General features: G+C 48.2%; 1 protein-coding gene and 1 long non-coding RNA gene across 10 annotated transcripts in view; one reads left to right on the forward strand and one right to left on the reverse strand.

Annotated features, from left to right (window-relative positions):
* Positions 1 to 1,818: 1,818 nt before the first annotated feature.
* LOC113937811 lies at positions 1,819 to 6,876 on the reverse strand. Its single transcript, XR_003524727.2, has 3 exons — positions 6,572 to 6,876; positions 3,651 to 4,291; positions 1,819 to 3,117 (listed from the first exon to the last, which is right to left on the reverse strand). It is a non-coding gene; the product is annotated as an uncharacterized LOC113937811 (long non-coding RNA).
* A 285-nt stretch (positions 6,877 to 7,161) lies between these two features.
* The window catches only part of L3MBTL1 (L3MBTL histone methyl-lysine binding protein 1), a 32,638-nt gene continuing 16,818 nt past the window's right edge, over positions 7,162 to 22,981 (forward strand). For all 9 annotated transcript variants that reach the window (XM_027623149.2, XM_027623150.2, XM_027623151.2 and 6 more), the window contains exons 1-7: positions 7,162 to 7,194; positions 12,957 to 13,109; positions 13,235 to 13,461; positions 13,782 to 13,923; positions 14,187 to 14,340; positions 14,475 to 14,607; positions 15,229 to 15,310. In XM_027623149.2, coding sequence (XP_027478950.1) covers positions 12,974 to 13,109; positions 13,235 to 13,461; positions 13,782 to 13,923; positions 14,187 to 14,340; positions 14,475 to 14,607; positions 15,229 to 15,310 — 874 coding nt within the window. In that variant the 5' untranslated portion in view covers positions 7,162 to 7,194; positions 12,957 to 12,973. The remainder of the gene's footprint in view (positions 7,195 to 12,956; positions 13,110 to 13,234; positions 13,462 to 13,781; positions 13,924 to 14,186; positions 14,341 to 14,474; positions 14,608 to 15,228; positions 15,311 to 22,981) is intronic.

Here is a 22,981-nt window from a genome sequence, read left to right on the forward strand (position 1 = left end):
TCAACTAGTACTCCATTATACTGAAAGCAAGAGAGTGGTTCTAGCCCAGGGCCAAAGAGGGAGCAGGGGGCACTTGAAATAGATGAGAGATGAAAAGATGAAATAGAAATGAGCCACGTCCTCACATAGAAAACAGTGCCCTCTAGTATTGTTGTGGGGGTAAATGCTGTTATCAAAGCACTTGGCAGAGTCACTCCTTAAAGATCAGCTGCTCCTATTAAAACATTCTATAAGTAGTCAAACCCTCAAACTTGTCTAGCCAATTGAAGAAAAGATAGACAAAGCAGAGTTGCTGAATATGGTGCCCAAGTATTAGAGTAAGTGACCACTACTACTTTTAGCTATTCATAACAGCCTTTAGTGTGCTATTTAAATATATTGGTGTTCCTTTGATTTTAGAAGATTGCAGACACCAGCTAGAGAATAGTGTGATAAATCTCCTGGATACTTACTCAGCTTTAACAATATAGGTCTGTCTGCTTCCTCTCCAGATAATTTTGAAGGAAATCCCAGACACTCCAGCTGAAGGTAGTTCGCTATATACCTCTAAAAGACGTCTTAAGTCTTCTCAGTTTTTTGTTCTTTGCAGTATATTTGTTGGTCACTGTTGAGTAGTTTTTCAGTCTTGATTTTGCTGATTGCATTCGCATGGTATCTAGCATGTTCTAGACCTAAGAACAATGGTTCTCAAAGTGTGTGTGGACCAGTAACATCGGCAGCATCCTCTGGGGATTTAAAATGCAGTTTCTTCAAGCCCCACCCTAGATCACTGAATCAGAAACAAAGTGGAGCCCAGCCATAGGTGTTGTTATAATGAGCCTTCCAAGTGATTCTGGTGTGCGCTCAAGTTTAAGACCCATTTTTCTAGAGGCTTTATCAGATTCAGGGGAAGGGTTGGGTTTCCTTTCCAAAACTACTTGGGTATCTTTTTGTCATTGGCAGGCATTGATGATCTTTGCCTAAGTCCATTAAACCATGAACCCATGATTTTAAACACTTTTTAATCTGTGGCACTTCTTACTGGTGTTGCCTTTTTCTATCTTTAGTCAGTGGAAGTCAACTCAGGTTGCCTCCTGAGTTCATTGAAGCCCCCCTAATAATCCTAGCAGTTTCCTTGCTTTCTAGTATGGTAAGATTTCCAGGCTCAACTTTGTAGTCCCAGGTCTGGAAGCAGCCATTTCTCCAATGAGCCCGGGTTATCTTTATTTGGAAATGGTATTTAGCAAGCACAACCTGGGCCCTTGGGTGTTCATCACTTCTAGTTGGATCTTTCTCAGGCCCCTGAGATCAGACTACTTTCTGCTCTTGTGAAGGTCCTCTCCTGCAGGCTAAATATCCCCTCAGCTGTCTCAGCACAGCAGTTTTAAAGCCCCAACCATCTCTTTTTTGTCTCCCTGTATTCTGGGTGGTCAGGGTCCCTCTTAACAGAGTACGACCCGCTAGTAAGAGACAGCACTCCAGATTTTCTTTAACCTGCTCGGGGCAGGGGCGCCTGGGTGGCTCAGTCAGTTAAATGTCTGCTTTTGGCTTGGGTCATGATCCCAGGGTCCTGGGATCAAGCCAGACTTTGGGCTCCTTGCCAAGCAGGGAGTCTGCTTCTGCCTCTGCCGCTTCCCCCTGGCTTGTGCAAGCACATGCACTCTCTCAAGTAAATGAATACAATCTTTTTTTTTAAAGATTTTATTTATTTATTTGACAGAGACACAGCGAGAGAGGGAACACAAGCAGGGGGAGTGGGAGAGGGAGAAGCAGGCTTCCCGCAGAGCAGGGAGCCCGATGCGGGGCTCGATCCCAGGACTCCAGGATCATGACCTGAGCCGAAGGCAGACGCTTAACGACTGAACCACCCAGGCGCCCCTAAATACAATCTTTTTAAAAAATCATTTTAAATAAAAGACTGCTTAGAGCAAAGCAAGTAGTATGTGGACAACCTGCCCTAATAGATGTTCAGCTGAATTCTGGGTCAGTTCTGGCAAAGGAGTGAGGAAACTAATACCCCTACAGAATCTCTCCCGTTCCTTCAGCAGGTTTAAAGCAAATAATGTGTCCTCTTGCTCTGGGTAACAGGAATAGAGGGAGAAGGAAATTCAGAGCGTAAATTTCAGTGTGACTGTAAAATGACTACACAATAGTACACAGCATTATAATTGGAATGAGCAAATAAGATCTTAAGTTACAGCGTTTGTCCACCTTTGCTGTAGATGACATTCCCCTGCAGACCCAATAGGAACTCCAGCATGGATAGCTGTGGCTGATTGTAAGAAGGTGATCAGTGTGATACCCTGAGGAGTCATAATGGTCCGAAACATTCAATAAACATGTACTAAAGGCCTTGCCAAAAAAAAAAAAAGGATTTGCTTATAGATCTACATATATTTCTTTATATCCCCCCTTCATGAGCAGAGTACCCCCTGTCCCTTGATACGGGCCAGTGGAATTCTGGCAGGCACAGCATGTTTAAGTAGACTAGATATTACCCTCCCCTTCCCCAAAGATGCCTATCTTCTAACCCTCTAACCTGTCAGTATGTTACTTACGTGGTAAAAGGAACTTTGTAAATGTGACTAAATTAAGGTCTGGGAATGGGAAGATTATCCTGGATTATCCAAGTGGGCTCAGTTTAATTACAACAGGGAGGTTGGAAGGTAAAAAGATAAGGAAAAGTTGATGTGAAAACAAGCAAAATTAGAGACTGGAAGATGCTACACTACCAGCCTTGAAAATGGAAGGGACCACTAGGCAAGAAAACTAAATTCTCTACAACCTCTGGATGGAGCAGAGCCCTTCCCACAGCTTGACCTTGTGAAGGTCCTCTCCAGGCTGAACATCCCCTCACTTATTTGGACTTCTGATCTCTACAACTGTGGGGTAATACATTTTTATTTTAAGCCACCAAATTTGTGGTAATTAGTTACTGCAGCTATAGGAAACATACAGCATGGCTAAAGGCTTAAGAAGCACTTGCACAAATGGGCTTGGTCTTTGGCATCTCAGTCATCACCATGAGAATAATATCCCTTTGTCGGCCTGCTGGTAGGAGATGAGACAGGTGGGGCCACGCTGTCTGTTAGCCTCCACCACTTACAGCTTGAAACAGCCCAGCCTAAATCCACCAACCTGCAGATGTATGAAAAGGAAAAACTTAGGCAGTTATTCCATTTTGCCTAAACAGATACTTGACATTTGGCCTTCCCACACGATCACCCCTCAATCCTCTGCCTATTCTGAGCCCCAGGAAGCTAACCTCCATTGGCTGCATCCACATACACCTTTGCCCTCTGATTTCTGATCAGGCTCAGCCATTAGGAAGCAGCAATAGGATATGGGAAAGATTAAGATTGGAGTACTTCCAACAGCTCCCTCCCTGTAGAGTTCAGGCTGGAGGTGGCCCTCATCGGAAGGACATAGTGTCTTCTATACACAGCCGTCTCGTTCAAGCCCTGGTAACCGCCGTCCCCTTTTCCTAGTCCCAGTGATCTTTAGCTAACAATTGTGATTTGCCAACAACCTGCCCACACCTTTAAAAACAGACCCTTTATTAAATTCTCTTCAAATTTACTCAGTTGGAGTGTGTGCCATGTTTCCTGTCATGACCCTAACAGATAAGTAGATATTTCCTATTTCAATAAAGTATAAAACATTACACTTACTTGGTGAAGTTGGCTTTTTTCATTTGCTATCCGAAGCCAGGAAGAGTTTCTTGAGTTAACAAGTACACCAAGGAACTTTATTCTTGCCTCTCAGTAGATAAGCTTTTCTGAGGGAGATACCCACCCACTCTGGCACCCCCATATCTGGCTAACCTTGTCCAAGTACCTGGCTTGTACTGGAAAGCCAATGTGTTCCTTGAGTGGAAGAAAGGAGATTGGAAGCTAAATCCCTAGCAACCTCATTCCAAATAGCCGATTACGGGTTATGAAGTGCTATGGACTGAATGTTTGTATGTCCCCAAAATTCATGCTGAAGCCTAATCCCTGATGTGATGGTATTTGGAGGTGGGGATTCTGGGAGGTAATTAGGTCATGAAGGTGGAGCCTGCATGAATGGAATTAGCACCCTTATAAAAAGACCCCAGAAAGTTGCTTGCTCCTTGTGCCATGTGAGGACACAGCAAGGAGGCGGCTATTTGTGAAGCCAGGAAGACTTCACTAGACATGAAATCTGCAGCACCTCGATCGTGGATTTTCCAGCCTCCAGAACTGTGAGAAGGAAGTTTCTGTGGTCGTAAGCCACCTAGTCCAGTTGACGATGTTGTGTCCTAGCAGCCCAAGAGCACTAGGACGGAAGGTATCTGAAAAATGAAATCAGAAGATGCTCTGGAGCACATACAGCCAGAGCAAAGCAACACAATGTCTTATCCAGAGACTTCAGGTTCTTGAACCACCTCTCCTAAGTGGTGTTTGTCCCCGCTGACAAGCTAGTTCTTTGGGAAAAAAGTCCTAGGTACTGGGAAATAGAACGCCTCGAGACCCAGTTTGGACTTCTGACCTCCCGAACGACAAGGTAATAAATTTATGCTTTTTTTAAGCCACTAACTAATGTGTTCCACAACAGAAAATGAATATGCCTTGATTGATTCTTTTTTGTTGGGTACCTCAGTGTCCTAAGACAAGAATTCTATCAGTATGTTAAGAACAAGGTTCAGATATTTAGCAGGGTGGGGGTAAGGGAAATAGCTGAGGCTCTGGCCCTCACCGAAACAAGTTCTAGCGGTTACAAACATAAGCTTCCATTCCCAAAGCCAAATAAAATGTCATCAGTGTCTGATGTTCTGGGTAACATAAACCCATGGCCTGGGGGAGAGCAGGACCTGAAGTTCATCATATTTGGAAACTTGGGTCTCCCTTGCCTTTCCCACTATGGACCCACAAATACATAGTCTGGGTGTCCAGTCTTTACACTGGTTTAAGTTCAGACTCCCAGTATCACCTGGACTTAAGATCCCATCCCCTGCCATTAAGTGTGTGATGAAACCCAAATCCCTAGCAGCTGGTCCCTGTCACTCATCAATAACCACCTTGAGGACAAGAGAGACACCAGGCCACCCTTACCCCCCATCCCCGTTGCTCTGTTTCCCTCTTTTGTTTCTGACTCCTGCTGTCTACCCTTTCAGCCATGAATTTACTCTTCTTCCTCCTTTGCTTGCTTTTTTCTTGTAATACTTTACCCAGGATTCTGGGGTGTTTATGCTAGAAAGGGCTCCCTCCCTATTAGTAAAGTCTGTCATGTTGGAACCACAAGTATTTTCACACTGAACTATAAAGGGCACATTTTGATGATTTTCCTAAAATACATAGGCTGCCTCTATGGTGAATTACATTCTGTAGAAACAGGTGTGGGCTGCTTACAGCAGTTTTCCCAGTGTTTTTATTAACATTTCAAACAAATTTGGGTCCACTCTTGGGTAGAAGGTTAACTTGGAGAAGACACTGGGGGCTATTGACTTGTAGAAGAGGGGTCTGTCACTTGAGGGAAGGACTAGACTTGCTCCCTTGCTCCCGAGGGCCTTCTGGAGCAACAGAAGAAACACTGGCTGTGTGAGAAACAACCTTCCCCAAATCACATCACCTTGAGGAGCTCTCCATCCCTGAAGGTGCTCAGGCAAGCAAGACCACCGAAAGTATCAGGACCACCTGTTAAGACTGTTAATGGGCAGAACAATAATGTCTCAGCAACTCATGTTGGTTCCTACATCCTGCTAGCTCAGATTCACTCGTCTGTCTGAATCACTGTCTGCAAGACGCATTTGTAATTGAGAAGTCATGTGTTTGTGTAGTTTCATCACTTTCTTGTAATCTGAATACCTAAAATAAACCTTTTGGAAAATCTAGAACAAGCAGTCTGGGTAGAGATGAGAAAAAGTGGATGGTTGTGTGTGTATCGGTGTGCATAAAGACCTCCATTGTTATGGCAACCAGCGTCCTCAACTGATGCAGTTCTGTTCCCAATAATATGAGACGTGATTAAAAATTGACATCGCAGCAAAGAAGAACACATGTAATGTGTCGGCGTGGCAACCAGAATAAAGTCTGCATAAATTTAAACCCAATGGTCACAGTTTTGGGGAATTTGCCTACAATTAATTAGGAATCCTTCTCTCGACTGGAAGTCAGGAGCCTGGAGGTCTGACCTGTGGCCATGACCTTAGGCCAAATGGACCTCAGTGTCCTTTTCTGTAAAATAAGGGATTAGGTTAAATCTTTTCGTGTGGGAGAGAGGCCCCCGGCTCTAGACTGTATCAAGAGTTTCCCTGTTTTCATCCGCATGCAGTATATTAGCAAATATTTATTGAGCACCCACACTCAGTGTCCAGCTGAGAACTAAGGATACAAAAACTGTCTCTCTTGGAGCTTGCAGTCTCTTAACCTCTCCAGTTACACAAATCTATGTGAAACTACAGCTGTGATATGTGTAAATAGAGGTATTTTGTGCTATAAGAACCAACAACAGAGATGTGACTAGTTAGATCAAGGATACTGAAGCACAGAGAAGCAGTGACTTGCTCAAGGTAACACCACAACGGGAACCATATGCCATGTAGTGAGTCTTTACAAATGGAGAAATGGAGTACCAGGAGGATAAGGTGATGTCTTCCAGGTCACACCAGCAGCCATGGCAATAGGGTCATCTAAACGCAGGCGCGGCCCATAACGCCCTTTATGCCTGGCAGGGTCGGAATCAGAACCCACGCCGCCCTGGGGCTCCTCTCCTCCGGTCGCGCGGCCCTTCACCCCTTCGGAGGCCGTTTTCGGAAGCTCCTTGGCTCCCCTCCTCCAGGGCGGGGGGAGAGGCAGGTACGGTGGGAAGGCGTTGGACACCGCAGCGACCCAGCCGGGGTTCGTGCGGGAGCACAACCCCGTCTTTTGTCACTGACCACTGAGCTGGGGCCCGGCAGGCTCGCTCCCTGGCTCGGCGGGCCCCGCGCCCCGCTGCGCGCTGCTGGCCGTGACGCGGAAGGGGCGGGGGGCAGAATGAATCTCGACCCGCCTCGCCCGCGCAGCCGTCGGGTCGCGGGCGGGGGGTAGAGGCCACCAAGCCCACGCGGCCGGGCCCGCGCCCCCTGATCCCGCTCGGCTCGCGCTCCGCACCCCGCGTCCTGCAGGGAGGCGGGCCCGCCCCCTGTGCGCGCAGGCGCGCGCGGCGCGGGGCTTGGACGGCAGCTCGGCGCCGGGCGGCCACGGGCGGGCCTCGCAGGTAGGGAGCCCGCGGCGGGGGCTCGGCCCCGGGGTGCGGGGCGCCGCCCGCCCTGCCGCCCGCCCTGCCGCCAGTGCCCGGCGCGCGGCCCGGCGCGCGGCCCGTAGCGAACGCCGCCGGCGGGGGGCGCGGGCTGGGGAGGAGAGCGGGGGAGCGGAGCGGAAGGGGTCCGGGTGGAGCGCTGCGGGGCGGGGGCCGGCGGTTGCGGGGCTGGGGGCCGCGACCGCGAGCCGGGGAGGCGGCGGCTCCGATTTTAGCGAAATGCAGTCAATTAAGAGTTTTCATTAATACCACGGAAGGTGTAGAGGGCGGGCTTTGGGGTTTCTGAGGAAATGGGTCATTTGGCAAACTTTCTTTTTCCTACCATTGATTTCCGATTTTTTATAACGGGAAATGGGGTTATTATTTTGCCATAAAGAGAAAGAATAAAAAGAATTCCGCCATTTTGGCGTCTTAAAAAGTAACCGTTGCACGGAGTCGACGGGTCAGTGGCCGCCCCGCCCGCCGCCCTGTGCTGGTCCTCCGAGGGCCCGCAGGCTGCGGTCCCGACCCGGGAGCTGGCTTGCCCCCCCCTCCGCCCCCCGTCCCGGCCGCAGCTGCGGGGGGCTGGCCCCAAGTTTGTGGCTCTCAGTCTCGCGGGGGCTCTGAGTGTGTGTTGCTCCCCACCCCCACACCTAGAGCCAGGGCTTTTATTGAGCGTCGGTTGTATACGAGGCCCTGAAGGGCAAGCAGTTGGGAGGAACCTTAGCAGAGAGACGACAAGAAAATAAACAGGGACATACTCATTCAATAAATATTTATTGAGCATATGTTATGTGCCAGACACCGCTCTGGCCCAGGGACCCAAATGGCTATTTTAGGTCAGGTTCCCTGGAACCAGACTCTGGGAGGGAGATGTGAGTGCAGGTGTGCTGGAGTGCCCTTGCAAATATCACCTGTAGGACAGGGAAGACAGCAAGGTGCTGGGCAGAAGTTGAACAGCCAAGGTAGTCTGAACAGAGGCCTCAGCCTGTCCCAGGGGAAGCTCTGGAGCAGACAGGGCCCTGCTGAGATATCCCAAATTGAGGCAGGGGGGCGAGGCCTTTCCTCCCCTTATCAGCTGGTCTAACAGGATGGCTGCTTCCAGGAGAGGGCACTTGGGCGAGGCAGCTCCCCTGGCTGAGGGCAGTTCCCAGAGAAGCTGACAGCTGAGGGCTGCCCATGACAACCTTCAGGGCAGCTGGGACCTCCCACCTTAACCCTAGCCCCTGAGCAGCACAGCCCGGGGAAATCTAATTCTAGCCCCGAGGGCAAGAATGGCTAAACCTTTTATGGATTTCAGTACCACTGCTTCTTATAATGTTGACCACTTTTTACTCCCAGCTCTCTGATTCATTCATTCAGTGACAATTTGAGTGCGGCCTCTCTGTCAGGCTTTTTTGCACATCAGCTGCTTTGTTCCATCTCTGGGGGAGACAGACAAGTTAATGCATAGTTAGACTGTGGTGGAGTGGAACACAGCCCAGGGGATGATTAACTTTGTTTGGGGGTGGATTCTGGGAAGGCTTCAAAGAAGAGGTGTCACTCAAGCTGGATCTTAGAGGATGATTAAGATTTCTCCAGACCTATGGGATGTGGAAAGGTACCAAGCAGAAGGAACAATATGTGCAGAGGACACAGGAGCGGGGTTCTGAGGGTGTGATCAGGCCATAAGGGTAGGAGTGGATGGGTTCCTGGCACATGGCTTGGGCCTGGGAGCCATTTCAGACTGGTTGTGCTGCTGTGTGTACCAAGCGAGACAGTGTTTATGAAAATGCTGCGTGAGCTGCAAACATAAGGGGTGGCAGCAGGAGAGGAAGAGTGAATTCAAATCACAGAGAAAGCAGTTACAGGCCTCAGAAAAACTCATGGTCTAGCTGGGGAGGAAGGACACAGAAGCAGTAGGTGCTGCGAGCCAGGAGCCCACAAGTACATGTGATGGGTCCCAACATCACAGGTGCACTGGATCCTCTTTCCTCCTGCATATTCAAAGACTTGTCTTCTAGAATTATTCTTTTTCCCCTGCACTGCCCATTTTTTCCTCTCCATAGGTTCATTTTCATCAGGTACAAACATGCTCTAACATCTCCTATTTAAAAACAAACCAACAAATCAAATCCCCCACGCCCCTTCCTTGAGACCACATCACTCTTCAAACACCATCCCCGAATTCCACGCGCTCTCCTTCACATCACAGCTCCTTGAGAGAGCTGTCAGTCCCATCGTTCTCGCTTCCCTTTCTCCCGTTCTCCTGAGGAGCAAACCTTAGTGTCGGCTTCCCCCACTAGAATGTAGAGTCTGTGGCAGAGGTTTTTGTCTGTTTTGTCCACTGACAAATCTGCATTGCCTAGTACAGTACCTGGCGCATAGTAGGTGCTCAGTAAATATTGAACTAATCCATGATCTCTCTCTAGAATCCACTCCAGTCTGGTTTTTGTGTCCACAGCTCCTCAGAAGTGGCTCTTGTCGAGGTTTCTAAAGACCTCCTTATTGCCCCAGTGGTCACTCTCAGCTCTCCCCTGACTTGATCCATCAGTGGCATTTCACACCACTGAGCAGTCCCACTGTACTCAAAACATTCCTCCTGTGTCCTCCAGAAGCTCAGACTCTTCTGGATTCCCTCTGACCTGAAGGCAGGCTCTTTTACCAGATCATCCTTTTCTCAGCCTATAGATCTTGGTGAGCTCCAAAGCTCCTACCTTTTTCTTATACTCAGTTCTGTGGTTTTCAATGCCCCTACACACGACAGCTTTCCAATTTACATTTCCAACCCAACCTTAGCCCTTATTTCTACAATATATGCTTCCTGAGAGCACTTTGTCTTTTTGGAGACTGTATTCCCAGAGCACAGAACAGAGCTGACACCTAGTTGGCCCTCCAGTGTTTGCAAACAAGGGCAACAAACCTGAGCAGAAGGGCAGTCCCCTTGGCCACCCTTCCTGGACACCGAAACTTGTGAGAGGTTTCGAAACAGGAACGGGTTCTTCCAGGAGTAACCACTCACTCTTAGTGACTGCCAAGGTTTTGAATTAAAAGATTGACTGTATCTAAAAGAACTTAAAGTGGTACAAGTACATCAGCTGTGCAAAGCAAAATAATGAGAGTTGAAATTCAGGGAATTCTATTTTATAATTTTAACAAAGGGAAACACACCTTGGTTTGAACGTTGCCTTCATTAATCAGGTTATATATCTAGCCTTCACCTCCCCCTGATTATATAATAGAGAGGATGGACTCTCTGTTTTAGGGAGGAAAAGTTGGAAAATAAATGAGCGCACAAGAACAGCAGGTAGGAGGAGGGTGGGAGAGACAGCAACCCCTCCAAGCTGACTTTGCTAGCAAGCACCTTCCATGTTCCTGGCCAGAAGCTACCAAGCTCCCTGGAATTTCTGTTAAAAGGGAGTGGATTGGTGTTTGTTGAAGGCCTGCTGCTACTGAGACTTCACACGTTTTTCGCATGTGATCTTCACCAGCACCCTTTTGAGGTAGATATCATTACTGCATTTATTTTACACACGAGGAAACTGAGGCTCAAGTCAGGTAAGCTACTTACTCAGAGTCACGGGTTTTAAGTGCTGGAGCTGAGATTCACACTGTCTTAAGTCTATCTTGAGCCGAGGCCATGTTTTCCTTTAACTTGTATGCCAGAAGCCATTGTCAAGGACTGCCAACTCCTTAGAGCAACCAGGTATCAATCACACATCCAGGGCTTTTTATTAACAAGTTGAAATTACTGAAATTCAACACATATTTATTTAGCAGCTACTGTGTGCAGGCACTACCCCAGGGGCTGGCTATATAGCAGTGAACAAGACAGACACAAGTCTTTGCCTTCGTGGAACTTATATTTCTATGGGGATGACTGATCACACACAAATAAGTAAATGAAGATCATTATTGATTATAACGAACGATGCAAAGGAAATAAACACAGTAATGGGATGAGCGCTCGTGGTGTGGGTGAGGGGTTTGCTGCTTAAACCGAGTGGCCATGAAAGACGTCTTCTGAGGAGGTGACCACTGAGCCGAGGCCTGGAGGCTGGGAAGCAGGCAGCCAAGCAGAGAGCTTAGGGAGGTGCATTCTCAGCAGAGAGGAGAACAAGGATCAAGGGCTCCAAGGTGGGAACGTTTGTCAGTGGGTAGAAGGAAACCAGTATTTGTAGGGGTGGGGAACAGGCGAAGAGTGGTGGGGGATGTCAGAGAGGAAGACGGGTCACATTCTATAGGGGGAAGCACTTTGATTTTATTCTAAGGGAAGGATTTTAGGTAGGGAAATTATGTGATTTGGCTTACATTTTTAAAGCTTTCTCTTACCGGAGAATAGACTATAGGGGGCAAGAGAGGAGGAAGGGGGATGAGGTAGGAGGCAGCTGCTGAAGTCCAAGGAGAGCTGATGGCAGTTGGGACTCACGGGGAAGCAAGGAGATGGAGAGAAGTCAGACTGTGAGATGTGTTTTGCAAGTAGAGCCGACAGGCCAATTATAATATGTGTAAAGTTTTGCTGTCCAACACAGTAACTATGGCCACTGTGACTATTTAAATTTAATTTAAGATTAAAAAAATTTAGTTCTAGGGTGCTCGGGTGGCTCAGTCGTTAAGCGTCTGCCTTCAGCTCAGGTTATGATCCCAGAGTCCTGAGATCAAGCCCCTTGTCGTCGGGCTCCCTGCTCCGCGGGAGGCCTGCTTCTCCCTCTCCCACTCCCCCTGCTTGTGTTCCTTCTCTCGCTGTGTCTCTCTCGGTCAAATAAATAAATAAAATCTTGAAGAAAAAAAAAACCTGAACAAACTGCAAAGTGAATAATTCTAAATAATAATAATAATAATAAAATTTAAAAATTCAGTTCTTCATTCACACTAGGCACATTTCAGTTGTTCAGTAACCACGTGTGGCTAGTGGCTACTAGTGTGTTGGACAATGTAGGCATAAGACATTTACATCATCACAGAAAATTCTGGACAGTGATGGTAAGACCGGCGCTAGAACAGTGGCCAGTACGTTTTAGGAGTTAAGTAAATGATAGATCCTAAGTATAGTTATGTCGTTAGGTCTTTTTCATCCCGCATATATTTACTTGTTCAACCACCTCTTTGTTAAATACCTTTTTTGCCCTTGCTTTATTATATAGAAAAGTCATGCACTGCCTGGGTTCTCAAACAACACCTCTTTGCTTTTCACATGTATGCATTTGTTCAACGGATGTTATAGTGCTTACTCTGTGCTTGGGGTTGGAAGGGTTGTGGGCAGGGGGCATATAAGAATATAAGAATGTGATTGGGAAAGATCACCTCCTAGGAAAATGGACCTTATGAGTGAGATCGAACCGGGTACTTGAGGGCTCTAAATCCCCCCCAGGAAGAAGAGATTGATTCTACTGGGGCTGGAGGTGGGGGTTGAGAAGAGGGGAGTTTGGACATAGCCTGGGCTCTGTCACTGACAGCTGGCCAGACAGAACCTTGACCTGAGACCTACTCCCCAGAGTCAGTTGTGTACCTATACATCACAGTTTACAAAGCACCCTCACGCATGCCCATCTTCCAGAGTCTGGGGGAGATGCAGGGCCTGGCCAGAGCCCTCACCTGGGTGACCTGGTTAGAGCCAGGAGCCAGACTTAATGTTGGTCTCCTAAGACACCCTGCTCTCCTCAGGACTGAGGCTTTTCTCTGCAGGTTGCCAGCCTGAGGGTGAGGAGCTCCTCCTCAAAGAAGCCTGCTCCCTCCCTAATCTTCCTGGGGGTCGTGTTCAGCTTGCAGGCCTACCAGGATGGAGGGGAATGCCGAAATGGAGATGCTGAGGACACTGAAGGGGCCCTCCACGGGAGAGGTCAACGTGCACCTGGTGGCCAGAGACAGTCCAGGTTCCAGCTCTCACCTGCCCGCTACTGCCTTCATCATCCCAGGTGGGCCAAGCCAGGGGCCTGGGGGGAGTTGTGGATCCCGGAAAGGACATACTTTCACCTGCCTACACATGCATGGGGCAGGGCCACCAGGCTCACCTGTGTCATGTCTGTGTATTTGTTCGCAGCCGGCTCGGCCACCCTTGGCCTGCCCAGCAGTGCCCTGGATGTTTCCTGTTTTCCGCGGGAGACGATCCATGTGGGCGCTCCGGAGCGAGTGGCTGGCAGCGTCCCCGTCACGGCCACCGTTCTGCCGCAGTTAAGCGCGGGGCCTGCGGCCAGCTCCAGCGCCACCACCGTGGGGCTCCTGGAGTGGACCGAGGCTGCGGCCCCGCCTCCTGGGAGCGGCCTGCGGGTCAGTGTCTGTGGGCATTGGCGGGGGCCCTATGAGCCCCACCTGTGGGGCGGGGCCAGCGGGCCGGAGGAGGGGCCCGAGGTGAAGGAGGGGGAAGGGGCTCGGGATGGAGGGTTCTGGCGTGCGGCTTTGAGTGAGGGACTCCAGGGGCATGGCTTGGGTGGAGGCGCTCGGGGTCTGGCGGGCTGCTAGGGGCGTGGCTTGGAGGGAGGCACCCAGAGCGGAGCCTTGCGGAGTAAGGCGGCGGGAGGGGACCTTGCCGATCAGAGGCGGGTCGAGGGGGTACAGGAGTCCAGTCCTCAGACCCTCCCACGCTCCAGTTCCGGATAAGCGAGTACGCACCGCTGAACATGGTAGGAGCGGAGCAGCCCCCGAGCCCCGAGCTACGGCCCGAAGGTGTGGCCGAATATGAAGATGGCGAGGCCCCGGCGGGAGGTGGCGATGCGGGCACCCAACAGCCGGGTAGGACCCCCCAGTCCCCAGGCTGGGGCTCTGCCCGGGCGGGTCGAGGCCCGAGCTCCCTGAGGAATCTCCATTGTGGGGGGTGGAGGAGGATGGAGTGGGTGGCCTGGGTTCTGCGGGTGCGCCCGGGGGTTGGTCCTGAGATAGAGAAGACTGTTGGGGGCCTGTCCAGGGGAGCCAGAGGGGGCGTGGGCTCTGAGGCGGGCGGAGCCTGAGTGTCGCTGTGATGGATGGGAGGCCTGAGGCCCCTCTGGCCCCCACAGCGGACCTCCCCCAGGATCCTCCAGAAGATCCCCCCCAGGATCCCCCAGAAGATGATGGCACTTGTCAGTGCCAGGAGTGTGGACCTCAGCAAAGCGCGGGTCCAGATGCTGCTGGTTCCTCCAATGATGACTGCCCGCCACTGTTCCAAGAGCGGTAAGGGGGAGGGGATTGCAGCCCCACTTGCTCTGCCTTGGGGACCCCCATTCTCCATTCCTGCTCAGGGCTTAGGAGAGGGACTGGGTGGTGTAGGGTGGGTGGTTCTTTCTCTCAGGCCATCTGTCCTTCAGGTCAGTCATAGTGGAGAACTCCTCAGGCCAGAACTCCTGCACCAGCACTTCTGAGCTTCTCAAACCCATGAAGAAGAGGAAGCGCAGGGAATACCACAGCCCGTCGGAGGAGGAGTCAGAGCCTGAGGCCTTGGTAGGAAGAGGGCAGTGGGGAGGGGAAGGGGAGGCTAGAGGCTACCTGTCAATAACCACTATTCTCTCCATTAATCCAGGCTGTGGGGCTGGGCCAGAGAAGACACATAATGACTCACTCATTGTATTTTGGGGTCCCATTTTGACTCAGGTCCTGTACTGAGTTAGAAGAAAATGATTAAGTCACCCTCCTGCTTTTCTGGGGCTTCCATCTCAGTCTAGTGTCAGGGCTAAGTCACATTCACATACACCAGCACCCAAGTAGATGAGTAGCAGATGAAAAGCTCCATCACCGGAGCCCCGTCAGGAGGCCGAAGGCAGAGAAGCTGGAAGAGACAGCATGAAAGCTCCAGTGGGCAAGTAAAATCAACACACAGCCGATCTGAGGAATGAGGAGGATTGTAGTCAGACTGTGAAACTAGGGGCTGTATGCTCACGGGAGTTTGTGTCCACGTGATCGGGGGTTGCCCCGCTGGAGCTTTGTGCCTGCCGGTAGCCTAGAAGAAATTCCCCTTGTTTGGGGCAGAATACCATGTGACCAGAGAGCCAGGCAGGGGCCTGGAATAGAGGCTGGGGCTTCACCCCAACCCATGAGGACAGGAATCAGGCTTGCCTTCCACAGGAGAAGCAAGAAGAAGGAAAGGATCCAGAGGGCCAACCCACTGCTCGCACCCCAGAAAGTGAGGAGTGGAACAGCCAGCCTGGTATGGGGGCCTCTGTGTGTGTGTGTCTGTGGGTGTGTTGATGTGATGTGTGTACACACCTCTGGAGGTGTGAGGCTGGGAGTATGTGTCACGCATGTGATGGTGTGTGGTACGTACATAGATGAGTATAAAGTAGTGCATGTGTGAGGGAGAGAGAAAGTGCGAGAGAGACAACGTTTCTGGCTCATGCATTAGTGTACGTGTGTTTGGAGAGGGATTATATCGTGTGTTTGTTTTATCCTCTATTATCCAGTGTGAATAGGCCTCACTGCCAGGCTCGGAATCCAAAGACTTAAACAGCTTTTAATGGCATCACGTGGCATTGCTTCCCTTTGGTGGTGTGTGCAAGTTTGTAGGGGCCATTGGTCTGACCTTGCTATTGGAGCTCCCCTTCTGGCCTTTTGGTTCTTAAAAAAAAAGGGAACAAAGGCCATTCAGAGTCAGCTCTGGCCCTCGGGCCATCTCCACTCCCATGTGACAACAGTCAGCAGGAGCTGAGTAACATTTATCACACTTGTAATCACCTAGGTCCTGCATAACAGCTTGTTGAATTCTATCTTCCTCCCTCAGAACTGAATTTATTTTATTAATCATTGTATTGCTGGTGCTCATCTCAGCGACTGGTGTTGAGTAGACTCTCAATCAATGTTTGCTCTGTACGTGAATGCATGAGTTGTGTGTTGGTGATTCCTCTCAGACCATGGCTCAGTTGCCTGAGTTATTGTCTTTTCTGTCTCAGAGAGAGCCAGAGGGTGAAGTGAGTTCTTAGGACATTCTGCCTTGATGGATCCGGTGCCGGCCAGAGGAACCCAGTCTGTGTCCTGGGCTCCAAACTCTGTAGTGCCCGTTCGAAATTCTGCCCATTGCAACCAAACCAGATTTTCACTGCTGTCTCTCACATCAGAAGCCAAAAGCATAGCTCTCATTGATTTATGGCCTCTTAAATCTTGCATAGAGGAAGGAGACAGTGTCCAACCACCCAAGACAGTGGCTCAACTGCTCTGTCTTACTTAGGGAAATAGATTCATGGATCAGCATTCTTCTAGCTGGGTCCTGTTGAGCAGTACAGAATTATCTTTTGATTTATACCTCTTGCCCTCTCAATGGTAAACATTGGTGTGGCATTGATTTCTGGATATTTTCCTCCTTGTGCTTTTTCTCCTTTTTTCAAGGGAAGATACTGTCTCGGTTGGCAGAAGTTTGCATTTATGGCTAAGTTTTTTTCCACTTGTTTTTGGGGTCTTTTGGCAGAAGAATCTGGCGTGAGGGGTGGGCTTGGCAGGGTTTTTTGAGTGTCCTGTGGTATGGAGAATCCATATTATGTTTACACTCTGGCAGTTGGATGGCCAGCTATTGGGTTCATGTTGTACAGGCCTGACGTGTCTGGTCCTGACAGAATGTTCCAGTAGTTTATGAGTTAGAGCCGTGTAACTCGTGTATGTACTCAGGCACTCTCTCTCTTTCATGTATCCACTTTACCTTTTCCACAGCCGCTTCGTGTGAGGAATCTTTTTTAAAACACCGTGGTAAAAGTCTTCACAATATATGTAATCGTTAGTAGCTGTTCTGATATTCTCACGTCACCTGTCTTTCTGCCCACATCCAGACTAGGTATCTCTGGTGGCGTTCTTCGGGGTCAGCTTGTGACAGCCTTTTCAGATTCAGAACAGCAGTCCTCCAAGCATGCTGTTCTGTCTCTCTATAGTTACCATAGACAGACGTTTTTGCCCTTTTTTTTTTTTTTTAAGATTTATTGATTTATTTTAGAGAGTGGGAGGGACAGAGGGAGAGGGCAAGAGAGAATCTCAGGCAGACTCCCTGCTGAGCACAGAGCCCAATGCTGGGCTCGATCTCACAACCCTGAGATCATGACCTGAGCTGAAATCAAGAGTTGGTTGCTTACCTGACTGAGCCTCCCAGGCGCCCCACATTTTTACCCATTCTTAATTAGGTTGTTTATCTTCTTACTATTAATTTTTTATATATTCTGAATATAAGTCCTTTGTCAGATGTATATGTTACAAATATTTTCTCCCAGTCTGTGGCTTGCTTTTTCCTTTCTAAGTGATGTTTTTTGAGTAGTAGAATGTTTTCATTTTGATGGTGTCCACTTTATCCATTTTTTGCAGTTAGTGCCTCATACATATTTTTACGAAGTAGTGTTTAACAGCTTTATTGAGATGGAATTCACATACCATGTTATTCACCCATTGACTTGTACAATTCAGTGGTTTTTAGTGTATTCATGGATTTGTGCAACCATCACCACAATCAATTTTAAAGCATTTTCATCTTTCCAAAAAGAAGCCCTGTACCCATGAGCTGTCATTCCCCCCAAACCACCCACCTCCTGTAGTCCTAGGCAACCCCAAGTTTATTTTCTCTGGATATGGATTTGCCTATTCTGGTTATTTCACATAAATGGGATCATATAATACATGGCCCTGTGTGACTGGCTTCTTTCACTTAGCACAGTGTTTTAAAGGTTTATCCACTTTGTAGCATGCATCAGTATCTCATTCCTTTTTACTGCTGAATGAGCCCATTGTGTGAATGTATCACACTTTATCAATCGATGGGTATATGGGTTGCTTCCATTTCAGGGCTATCATGAGTAATGCTGATATGAATATCTGTATACAAGTTTTTGTGTGGATATGTTTTCATTTTTCTTGGGTGTGTACCCAGGAGTGAATTGCTGGGTCATATGGTAACTCTATGTTTAGCCTTTTAAGGAACTGCTAGGCTGTTTTCCAAAGGGACTGTACCATTTTCTCTTCCCCCAGCAGCATATGAGGGTTCCAGTTTATTCACATCCTCATCAATGCTTGCTGTTGTCTTTTTTTATTATAGCCATCCTAGTGGGTGTGAAGTGGTAGCACATTGTAGTTTTGATTTGCATTTCCCTGATGGCTAATGATGGTGAGCATCTTTTCATGTGCTTATTGGCCATTTTTATATTTTCTTTGGAGAAATATGTCTTCAGAGCCATGCCATTTTTTAATGACATATAAGAAACATATTTTACATCAACATACAAGGAATGCTGTGTGGAGTTGGGGAACAAATTGAGAATGAGCATGTGATTCAGTACAAGTCATTAATCAGTATGACTCTTCTAGCAATGCCTTCTTTTTATTTTAATTTTTATTGTTATGTTAATCACCATACATTACATCATTAGTTCTTGATGTAGTGTTCCATGATTCATTGTTTGTGCATAACACCCAGTGCTCCACGCAGAGTGTGCCCTCCTTAATACCCATCACCAGGCTAACCCATCCCCCTACCCCCCTCCCCTCTAGAACCCTCAGTCTGTTTTTCAGAGTCCATCATCTCTCATGGTTCGTCTCCCCCTCCGACTTACTCCCCTTCATTCTTCCCCTCCTATCTTCTTTTTCTTTTTTCTTAACATATCTTGCATTATTTGTTTCAGAAGTACAGATCTGTGATTCAACAGTCTTAGCAATGCCTTCTTAACTGAGGTCCCTAGTCTAAATTTACATGCAAAATTCTGTGAATTATTTATTTTTCTGGGGAGATGGTCCATGGTTTTCATTAGGTTTTCAAAAAGGTCCATTTATACTTACTAGAAACCAAAAGCCAGGTAAAGAGTAGACCATAGCGTTATGGAGCCCAGCCTCTTCAGTTTTGTGTTCCCAGTGAAAAGTCTGGCTAGAACCATTAATTTCCAAATTCTCTCTACTTTTTTTTTTTTAAGATTTTATTTATTTATTTGAGAGAGAGAGAGAGAGCATGAGAGGGGGTAGGGTCAGAGGGAGAAGCAGACTGCCCACTGAGCCGGGAGCCCGATGTAGGACTCGATCCCAGGACCCCAGGATCATGACCTGAGCCGAAGGCAGTCGCTCAACCAACTGAGCCACTCAGGCGCCCCAACAAATTCTCTCTACTTAAACGACTGAAGCAGTGCTGAAGAAGCTTCCTAAGAGAGTGAACAGAAAGAGAGAAAATGGAAGGGAATTACTGTATTTCTAGGGGTCCACCATTGAGGAGCAGGGTTGGGGTGGGAGAAAGAAGAACCTCTGATGGCAAGAGAAGAGGAGGAAGATACATCTAAGAGAGCACAGCAAGAAGGAAATGCTCAGATGGAAGAAGGGTTGGTAGCACGTGGAGATCAAGAGAGTTGAGGAATGGGAAAGGTCATTGGACTGTGGCCCTGGTGACTCAAGAACAACTTCACTAGTGCACAGAGATAGGCTTAAGACTGGGTGATTCAGAAGGAAATGTGTCAGAAGCATGTAAAGTTGTTCATAATACCCCCTTATCTTTTAAAGTCTGCAGGATATGGGGTGATATCCCCTTTTTTATTTCTCTTATTACTACGTATGCCTTCTCTGTTTCTTTTTTTCCCAGCCTTATTGAGATATAAGAGTTCGGACTAAGGAAAACACAATATTAGCCCTTAGAGAGCTCATAGTCCAATGTTAGGGAAAGATTTATGAACAAGTAGTTATAATGCAATGGTAGAGTAAGTGTTGTGTTTGAGGTATGTAGGTAGGAAGGACCGTCACAGAACAAACTGCCTCATGTAGTCAAGGAAGACTTCATGGGGTAGATGGGGTGACGTTCCATCAATGCATCCATACATCCATGCATCCAAGCATCCATGCTTCCATACATCCATACATCCAAGCATCCACGCATCCATACATTCCTGCATCCAAGCATCTATGCATCCACACATCTATGCATCCAAGTATCCATGTATTCATGCATCATATATTCATGCATCCAAGCATCCATGCATCCATATATCCATGCATCCAAGCATCCATACATCCATGCATCCAAGTATCCAAGCATCCATGCATCCATACATCCATGCATCCAAGCATCCATACATCCATGCATCCATATATCCATGCATCCATACGTTCATGCATTCATACGTCCATGCATCCAAGCATCCATGCATCCATACGTTCATGCATTCATACGTCCATGCATCCAAGCATCCATGCATCCATACGTTCATGCATTCATACATCCATGCATCCAAGCATCCATGCATCCATACATTCATGCATCCATACGTTCATGCATTCATACATCCATGCATCCAAGCATCCATGCATCCATACATCTATGTATCCATATATCCATGCATCCATATATTCAATCATCCATACATCCATGCATCCATGCATCCATACATTCATACATTTATGCATTCATACATCCATGCATCCAAGCATCCATGCATCCATACATTCATACATTTATGCATTCATACATCCATGCATCCAAGCATCCATGCATCCATACATCTATATACCCATATATCCACGCATCCATATATTCAATCATCCATACATCCATGTATGCATATATCCATCCTTCTCATCATTCATTTAGTAAACATTTGGTGATCATCTTTCTGTGTAAAACCCTGTGCTAGGTGCCAGAGCTATGGCTGGATCTTGAAGGATGAGAAGATAGGAGGATGGAACAGGGTGGGGCAGGACCGATGAGGCAGAGGGATTAGGATGTGCACAGGCGCAGAAGCACACGGGCGTGGAAAGGCACAATCAGGCTAATTCACGGAGAGCTTTGTGTGCTGCAGAAAGGTGTTTGGAGTTTCGGACTTTTTGGTTGTAAAGCAGAAGCCATTGTGGACTTTAAAGCAAAGAAATAAACCAGTTTTATTTTGGAGGTATTCTGCTGATAGACTGAATCTGAGGCAGAGAGATCAATCCAGAGGCTCTTGGACCAGGCTCAAAGCAAGACGAAGAGTGAGCATGGAGGGGTGGGGATAGATTCAAGAGCCAGCTAGGAGTTGGAGTCGGCAGGACCCTGGGGGTGAAAAAGAGACCGAAAGGATCCCTCCCAAGTTCCTGGCTTATGTGGCTGGTTGAATGGGTGCTGGTACCATGGACTGAACTAGACTACACCGGGAAGGCCACAAGCTTCGGCAGAGAAGTTACAAGTTTGGTTTCGGACAACCTGAGCTAGCTGAAGAAGGTGCTAGCCAAGAGCGTGAAGTTTAAGGAAGCAGGAATAGGCAAAGGAGCATTTCTGGAAGTCAAGAGAGGATCAGTACCGTAGCAAGTCTCTACCATACCTTGGGACACATTGTAAAAAAGGCGCCCTTTCTGAGCAGACCCAGTTAGAAAAAGGCAACCTGAATAGACTCAGCCACATGGCGCAGCAAGGAGCCCCGGCTGGATTTCAGCCCACATTCACCCTCTCGGCTGGGCATCTGTGTACAGCACACAAATAGTAAAACCATCCCCAGGGGCTTTGGGACTTATTTGGTCTGGAGGATGTACCTAACAGTTCAGCCCACTGTTCACCGTGGAAAATGGATGCAGGAAACTGGAGAAGGCTGGGGGCTTGGTCAGGGAGGGAAGGTCTAATCATGACTGAAAGGTTGCATAGTTAAGCCCCTTTCCAGTGGATTCCGTTTAACCTCTTTTCTCATCTGTGAAAAGGATTACTGTGAATCCTGCCTGTCTCCTCAAGACATTATGTGAGGATTAAAGGGGACCATGTATGTGAAGTCTCTGAGGCATCCCTGTACCCCCAGTTTCTGGCACCAGCCTTGGCACACAGAAAGTACCACTCAATGGTAAAGGAACAGTTAAGGTAAATGGAAGTGGTGTGTGATGACAAACTGTGAAGTCTATATACTTGTTATGCATCATGGCTAGTGAGAGAATCCAGATAATTAAAGGCTCAGGGAGGCAAGTAGCAACGTTGGGGGTTGGGAGGGTAAGGGACAGAAGAGGAAGTCAGAGGTCTCTGCTGTGGCACGGGGGTCTTAGGACGTGGTCACTTCGGGGTAGGGCCGATGGGAGGTGAACTTGGTAGTTAGGACCAAGGAGGGGCAGAGGTGCCTTTAGTGAGAAACTGACAAGTGGCTCATGTTATTGTTCAGGAAGAGTGAGGAGAGAAGAATGTCATCTAGAGAGAAAGGGATGGGTGTTTTGAAGGGCTGGTGATAGTAGTGGTGATTTGGAAAAAGTGAAGAGGTATTACACAGGATGATGTGCAACTGCAGTGGCAACAGACAGAGAGACAATGCCAGGCCTGGCGTCCCGAAGCCTACTCTCTCCCCTGGCGTGCTCAGTAAGTCTGGAGGAAGGCCGAATGGGAGAACCAAGGGTTTCTTGAGGGAACACTGTAGGTGATATGTTCTAGGGACAATCCAGATTTCACTCAGGACAGAGGATGTGCTCTAGGCTGGTTTGTCCGTGTAGGTCTCTGAGAGAGTCTGATGGCTTGGTGGATCAGTTGATGAAGAAAATCCTTGCTTTGGCCCAGCTGGGTCAGGCTCAGTACAGTGACCAGGGAACTTAGGCAGCTCCTAGGGAGGTGCTTCTAGCCACTTAGGTTCCAACTAAAGAAAAAAGCTTCTTCATGAGTGACAAAGCACTCCACATCTGAATGACCCAGGGCAGTAGCCAAGTGAACCAGAGCATGGCAGAGCTAGAATCCAGATAAGACAGACTTACTCAACTCTGAAAAACAAACTGAGGGTTCTAGAGGGGAGGGGGGGGTGGGGGGATGGGTTAGCCTGGTGATGGGTATTAAAGAGGGCACGTTCTGCGTGGAGCACTGGGTGTTATGCACAAACAATGAATCATGGAACACTACATCAAAAACTAATGATGTACTGTATGGTGATTAACATAACAATAAAAAATTTTT

This window comes from Zalophus californianus, chromosome 8 (assembly GCF_009762305.2).
Source record: "Zalophus californianus isolate mZalCal1 chromosome 8, mZalCal1.pri.v2, whole genome shotgun sequence".
NCBI lineage: Eukaryota > Metazoa > Chordata > Mammalia > Carnivora > Otariidae > Zalophus > Zalophus californianus.